Genomic DNA, 7,905 nt, shown 5'->3' with positions numbered 1-7,905 from the left:
TTAAAAGTAAAACAAAAGGAGGAAAAAAAGCATTCTACTGTATGTGTTCTTTTTTTCATTTTCAGAATTTTAATGTTTATGTTGAATAATTTAATGATATATGGCATAAATACTTTGTGAGAAAAAACTTTGTTGGTGGTTTGTTTTTGTACTTTCAAAATTAATTTAACAGGCAGTACTGCTGTTTCAGCAGAGATATTCCTGATTTACCATGACTCACATCCAAGTTCACTATCAGTTTGGGGAATAAAGAGGAATGGGTGTTGTACTTCATTACCAAAAACAGAATTAGTGATGTGATGACTAGACGGATGGGGGCGTCCCGATCCGGTTTCACAGGCTACAAATACCCTGTGGGGGCCGGTTCTCTACAAGGACATCAACCAATAAACACAGACTGCAGCTGAAGTGTCACTTCTTCACACAGGAGCAAAGAGCGAAGAACTCAACTGCAAATATGAGTAAAGGTAAGCAGGGACAGCTATTAATGCCTCACACAATAATGCGTGCATGTTTTGTTGTAGTATTTAGCTCTGAAGAAGCAATTCTCTGTTACTTCCCAGAGCCTGACGTCTTTGTAACAGTTGTGTGAAATATAATAAGCAGGAATGGTGGATGACATTAGATCTCTCAGATCAGGAGCACACGGCTACACTCGATGATTTCTTGTGATGTTGTTTCAAGAGTTTTTGAAAGGCTAATGAAGTTTTAAATCCATTTTTGTTGGGGTCTTCAGTCTGTCCCTATAATTACAGATTACTTCTTTAATGTAGAGTAGTAAATATTTTTGTTTTTCTGTCTCTACTCACAGTGTTGGACGTTGAGCGCTGTGATCTGAATATTAAGGAGAACAACAGCAGCCATCATACAGAGCTTTATGGAGAGGAGCGTTTGATTGTCAGAAGGGGACAGCCCTTCATCATCGTTTTACACATGAAACCTGGCAAAGAGATCAAACTTGGTCAAACAAGCCTCACACTCATCGCTGAAGTTGGTTCGTCTCTATTCTCCCATTGTTTCAGTTCATTTGTGTGAGAGAAATATTGGATGTGTCTCATTCAGATGTATTGTCTATATTTTCCCAGGTCCTTTGCCCAGAAAAGAATCAGACACAAAGGTTTCCTTCAGTTTACATGACTCCATAGTTGAGACTGAATGGAGTGCATCTGCGATTTGCGATCCCTCTGGAAACGCAGTGTCTATGACTATCAATTCCTCCCCCGATAGTCCAATAGGAGTGTATTCTCTGACCTTGGACCAGGATGGACAAAAGACCATTTTAGGACAATTCACTCTGCTCTTTAATGCTTGGTGCACCAGTGAGTACATGCTGTGAAGATGTGTGTAATAATTTGTTGCGTGACCTTTTTATTCTCGGTAAGAATCCCTGTGTTTACACTGTTACATTGCTCACATAGTAATTGTGCTGCCTTGTCTGCACACTCAGGAGATGCTGTTTACATGAGCAGTGAGGCAAAGAGGCAGGAGTATGTGTTAGAACAGCATGGCCAAGTCTACAGGGGAACCTTTAAACGCATCAGACCGCTCCCCTGGAACTTTGGACAGGTACATAAAATATTAAAGAATGCTCAATCACTGTTGAATATGCACAAATGTTTAATTGATATTGAGATGGTTGTTTTCTGTTGTCCGTGTCTGCAGTTTGAACCAGGGACACTGGATATCTGTCTAAAGATCTTAGACGAAAACCCCAAATTTATTTCAGATGCTGACAAGGATTGCAGTGCCAGGAAGAGTCCTGTCTATGTGTCCAGGGTGCTGAGTGCCATGGTAGGTGTCCATGCTTTAATAAAACTTGACATTCCTGCTGATGTCTGTAATTAGCATGTGAATAGCTGTGCAGATGTAGATTACCATGGTTTTTCAGAGAAAGTGTTTGAGTATTTTAAACAACCCCTTCTCCCAATTAAATACAAAGCAGGCAGTTGCGACTGTGGTATAAATCAGCCCCAGGCACAAGTGCCTTAGTATGCAAAAGAAATACTGAAAAAAACGACATTCAATAAAACAAAGAGATGAAAAAATAAAGCAGAGAAATAAAATTCAATGCCAGTGATTACATTAAACTGTTGCAAGAAACAAAGCAGCCAGATAAAATCAGCAAAGACTTTCTGACAAAGGTGAATTTTTAAAAGAGGCGCAGATAAAGCCATTGACTCAGACTTGAGTTATCTTTCCGAATTTTGGTGTGGATTTCTAGCAGTACCTGTGAGCCTTAGGTGAAACTGTTGTATGATGTCACAAGCTGTGATTGTAAATTGAATTTTAATTTTCACTAAACCAACAATACAGAAAGTTCTGTCTTGTGCCACCCCTCGGTCTTTGCCCTCAGATCAACAGTAATGATGACCAGGGAGTGCTGGTGGGAGCATGGGGAGATATTCCAGATGATGGGGTTCATCCAGGAACGTGGCTCGGTAGTGGGGACATTTTACACCAGTGGGCAGAAAGTGGCCCTGTCCACTACGGCCAGTGTTGGGTCTTTGCTGCAGTTGCATGCACAGGTTAGATCACAGTATTCACAATCATGGCTTTGGAGCTATCTATGTTACATTTTATGTGATGGCAATATAATGTTTAGTTTTATGTCAAGCATGTGTTTTAATAATAAGGTGGTGTGATTAACTGTTAATCTCCCTCCTTCTCCAGTGTTCCGAGCCCTGGGCATCCCATGTCGCGTGGTCACCAACTTTGAATCAGCTCACGATACTGATGCCAGCCTGCGGATAGAAAAGCTGTACACTGTTAATAATAAAAGAATTTATACTGGTGATTCAACATGGTGAGTGTAAGGTTTCAATAATGTCTTAACTGTCCCTTCTTCCTATGAGATAAAATTATTACAGCAAAAACATTATTGTCCTTCATCCCCAGGAATTTCCATGTTTGGGTGGATAGCTGGATGACTCGTCCCGACTTGGGGGTTGAGTATGATGGATGGCAAACCAGTGATCCAACTCCACAGGAAACAAGCGAGGGTGATGAAAAAGATCTCAGACTACTTAAAAAATGGTGGAATATATGCCAGCAGTGCATTTAAACGTGGTGGCTGGTTTAGTCACAGGTTTAATGTCTGATCATGGCCTATGGCTTGTGAGAACTTGTGACAGCCTGTGTTTGGTAAAATCATATGGCACTTGGATGCTGTGTCACTTGTCACACATATCAAATGTGGTCAGTTTGGCAGCATATTGTTGCTGACCAGCTGATCCAAGTAAGTAAGTAAGAGGGAAGGAGAAGAAGAAGTTTTTAACCACTAGATGTTCAATTGCTCCTCCATAGGCTTTGTTTTTCTGATACTAAATATGTCTACATTTGTTGATTGTCTCAAGAAATCCACACATCAAGAAAAGTATTAGGCATTTGTAGCTTGTTCTTGATATTTTTTCTTCCTGGGCCTTGTTTGCAGGTGTGTCATGTCTGATATGTTCTCTCTGTCAGGGGTTTTCTGCTGTGGACCGGCTTCTCTGAAGGCCATCAAGGAAGGAGACCTGACCAAAAAGTATGACGCTCCATTCATTTTTGCAGAGGTGAGTTTTTATTGAAATAATTTTTATTTATTTTATTATTTTATTATTTACTGAACGTTTTAAAGAAAATCACACAAAAATATGAATGGCTAGTTTTGAGCTCAGGACTGTTGTAACAGCTTTATTTCATGTTTTAACCCACCAAGCATGTTCATACTGTGTTGTGTGTTTAAATGTGTGTCTGCATGTGATGCTAGCTGAACATCAGCTCCATCACCACAAAAGCACAGCAAAGGATGTACTTGTTCGGTAGCGGAGGAACTTGCCAGTAACCATGATGGTGCACTTAAACACTGCCATCATATAGTCCATCCTCACCTCCTCCGCCACTATCTGGTTTGCTGCAGCTGCCACTAAGGACAAGGCCAGGCTGCAGCAATCATCCAGTTAGTGAAGAAAGTGATTGACCGCTATCTGCCCTCCTGCTTTCTGAAATGTACACTTGCAGGACTCTGGAGGGCAGTTAAGATAGTCACCCACCCTGGGCAGGGACTGTTTGACCAAAACCTCTTGCCACAAAACCAGGCAACTTGGCACTTTCACTTTCAGTCTTTTATATTCTGCTCTTACATGTTGCTCGACTTACATCTTGCGCAGATTTTTGTTTATATTTATCTTCTGTAATTAGTTGTAGGCAACTGGACTTGCTTGAGTTAAGTTGAAGATATTTCATCTCTCATCAAAGAGGCTTCTTCAGTTCTTCAGTCACTAGCAGACTGCATTCTGTCCAAAGGTTGTTTGAAAGAGGAGTGAATGAAGCCATCCTTGCTTACCTGGAGAAACCTTCACTCAACATAGGATAAGATAAAAAGATTAAAAAAAACAACAACAAAAAACCAACTGTCAGCCTACAATGTTGTCCTGATTGCGCTTCCTAAAAGGATCAACAGTCACACACACCCTCTTTCGCACCTTGACTCAGGTGGAACTAACAACCTGAAACTGGGTCAGAGGGGTCAACAATCTGCACTGTTCAACAGTTTTTTCCACCAATCAGTCAATCTGTCAGAACTGAAGAAGCCTCTTGGATGAGAGGTGAAACATCTTCAACTTAACTCAAGCAAGTCCAATCGCCTTCAGCGAACTACAGACGATGACTTTGACCTGCATGACTGAGAACCTTCACAGTCAATTTAGATTTATTTTGTGTGAATAATTGCACTCTTTATTTCTCTTTTTTGGATTTTATACAAAATATTAGTTTTTTGCTCTTTCCTTCCACCAATGACCAGAAAAATGTGGCATGGTTTATTTGTTTCCTTGTTGAGCAGTGTAATAGACATTGGAGTACATGAGAGCTTGAGATGGTTGTATTTACATTTGCTCACTCTATAACATCTGCCTTATGCTTTGTCATGTCTTGCGTTGAGACAGGTTAATGCAGATGTTGTGAACATGGTGCGTCTGTCAAATGGGGATATTCACACACTCCGTGAATCCACTGATGTTGTAGGACTCTCCATCAGCACTAAAGCTGTGGGCTCAGATGAGCGACATGACATCACACACCAATACAAGTATCCAGAAGGTACAGCGGCGCAGACACCACACATTGCACACAAATTGCACACAAGGCAAATGATCACAGTTTGGAACTTAATGTTTGACCGCATCAGAAGGTTTGAATTCATTTGTAATCGTGGTGGGTTTTCAGGCTCTGAGGAGGAAAGGCGAGTGTATAAAAAGGCTCAGCATCATAACAAGCTGGAGAAGGAAGGAGCAGAGCCGGGACTTCAGCTCAAGGTTTGTTTGTTTGTTTGTTTTTTACACAGATAGTTCATCATATGTGTCTGGACTGTTTCATCGTTTGAAAGAAAATGTGTTTAAGTAATTTACAGTAACACCACTTTTTGCAACATAGACAAACTGGGTACAAACAAAGTGGAACAAAGATCACAAGTTGAAAATAATAGATGAGACAGGTTGTGCAATACCGTGAGCTAGCCTGGAGCCTGCTGTGGACTATTGTATATTTGTGATTGGACATCGAAATTGACCTGAGTGTGAGAGTAAATGGTTGTTTGTCTATGTGGCCCTGTGATGGACTGGTGACCTGTGTATGGTGTACCCCGCCTTTCACCCTATGTCAGCTGGAATTGACACATGTGGAGCATAAAACCGTAGAAGATTTTTAATAGAAGCTGAATTAAATTGTGTTGCTTTATATTTTCTGAAGACATATATTAGAATCAAGATATATTGCTATCAAAATTTGTTTTGTATTTTTGTGAACATTTTTCAACATGTTGAAGAACTACTTGCTCCTCAGAATATGACTATGCCGATGTAAAAGGCATTTTCATTTATTTTTTTGTATATTTTGTTTTAAGATCAAACTTTCAGACAACATGATTGTGGGCTTGGACTTTGAGGTGCACGCTGTCCTCACCAACAATTACATGAGGTCATCATCCTGCTACGCCACGTTTTCCGCCAAAGCTGTTGGATACAATGGAAAACCTGGAGAGACCTGTGCATTTGTTTCAGAAAATGTGAAGTTGTCCTCTGGAGAAGGTTTGCTCTCATCTCAGCGCAAACACATCACATGATCTGAAACTTTGAAACTTTGAACTTTTGAACTCCATGACTTCACAGAAATGACGATATTTGTTGGTTCAAGTCTGGTTTATGCAGTGTTTGTATGGCATTGACAGTGTAATACTAATCTATAAAATATATGTTGTAAACACAGTAAGGCGCCTGCCCCTCAAACTGGAGTATGGACATTATGGACCACTGATTACGTCTGACAAGCTGGTCAAGGTGTCGGCCATCACTTTCGACAATGACAACTTTGACTACCACAGGGCAGAGAAGACCATTGTGCTTGATGAGCCAGACATAGAGATCAAGGTATGGATGGGTGAATGGACAGCTCTCTTTCAAAAAAAAATAAAGCATTGAACATTGTTCATGAATATTTCACAATGGTGACAGAGCAGGAGTAACAACAACAAAGCAGAACACAAATGTATTCAGCTTCCAACTTCAGAGGTTCATTTCTTTCTGGTATTCATTAATGGAACTGTAAAAACCAGTGGAGTTTATGTTTAATGTGTTGATGCTGTAGAGAAAAATCTCAGGTTAACCTAAATCTGCCTCCGCAGCTGGAGGGAGAAGTCACAGTGAACAACCAAGTGGCTGCAGAGCTGAGCATGAAGAACACTTTACCAGAGCCACTGCAGAACTGCAGCTTCACCATTGAGGGGATCGGCCTCACACAAGGGAAACCAATAACAGTGAAGTATGTGCACTTTATGTTTTTTTACGGGTGATTGAAATCCTTGAAAATGTAATATTTTGTTTGAGTATGTTGTGTTTCAAGGTTTTAAATGAAGTATTGTAAAATGCTTGAAATTGCAACTGAATCTCTTTCCCAATAAATAGCTATCTGAATTAGTACTTTGCTTATTAGATGAAAAGAGGAAATAAGTTGTAAAATGAAAACTGCTCGTCCTGGGTCTCACTTGCTCTGCCTACTTACAGTTAGTTTCTATTCCTAAGTACTGTATGTTTACATATACGTAAATGGCTGTAATGGCCTTTGAAAAATAGACATTGAAAATGCTTGAATATAAACTCTTGAAAAACTTGAAAAAGTGTAAATGACATGTAAAAGTGTATGAAAGTGTTACTTTAGTGATTGGTTTGTTTGTAAATGAATATACAAGATGACACATAGAGAATAGAGATTAATGTGAAAGAGAAACCTCACTGTTGCATATGATTCTTGCAGGATTGGAACTGTGGACCCGAAACAAGATGCCAAAGCCAATATTTTCTTCACCCCCAACAATGCCGGTCCCACCGTGCTGGTGGTGAACTTTGATAGTGACAAACTGAGGCATGTTAAAGGCTCCATCAAGGTTGTGGTGAAGCCCTGAGCCAACACAGTGTCGGAAAACAGCAACAGCTTTGTTGTTGTTGTTGTTTCTGAAGATCACTGGGCTGTTCTCAGCAGGGAAGCCCAAATCTTCATTATTATTTTTAATTCCCTTATTGTTTTGATCAACTTGTTATACCATACTATAAAGTTACACTTTACCTTTAAGTGCTTTTATTTAAAAACTCTGCAATCCACATCCACTAAATAACAGTATTTTGGCTACGATTACAGTTGTAGGCTATTTGAAAGTTGTATTCATTCAATCAATCAATCAATCAATTGTGGACATAAGGTGCATCTGATATGCTGCACAAAGAGAGAGTATGTAGCAATTTGCTAGTTTGCAAATGTTAAAAAGCACATGTTTTACCCTATGTGATTCAATATTGATTGTAATTCAATTAAAGCAGTAGGTCTGCACAGGGATGGTCAAGAGTTCATTTTATAAGCTCTCTGGTTCAAACCACA

At 39.8% G+C, this 7,905-nt stretch overlaps 1 protein-coding gene across 1 annotated transcript; it reads left to right on the top strand.

Moving 5' to 3' along the window:
* The first annotated feature begins 359 nt into the window (after window positions 1-359).
* Window positions 360-7,859, top strand: LOC131468990 (protein-glutamine gamma-glutamyltransferase 2-like). Its single transcript, XM_058643756.1, has 15 exons — window positions 360-467; window positions 812-994; window positions 1,086-1,319; window positions 1,448-1,566; window positions 1,663-1,791; window positions 2,354-2,525; window positions 2,671-2,803; window positions 2,896-2,999; window positions 3,463-3,551; window positions 4,926-5,079; window positions 5,206-5,294; window positions 5,882-6,065; window positions 6,244-6,404; window positions 6,659-6,795; window positions 7,288-7,859. Exons 1-15 carry the CDS (start codon window positions 458-460, stop codon window positions 7,433-7,435), a joined length of 2,046 nt encoding a protein of 681 aa, XP_058499739.1. The 5' UTR covers window positions 360-457; the 3' UTR covers window positions 7,436-7,859.
* The last annotated feature ends 46 nt before the right edge of the window (window positions 7,860-7,905 follow it).

Source organism: Solea solea, chromosome 11 (genome assembly GCF_958295425.1).
Source record: "Solea solea chromosome 11, fSolSol10.1, whole genome shotgun sequence".
NCBI classification, from domain to species: Eukaryota; Metazoa; Chordata; class Actinopteri; order Pleuronectiformes; family Soleidae; genus Solea; species Solea solea.
This window is presented reverse-complemented; position numbering and strand designations above follow the sequence as displayed.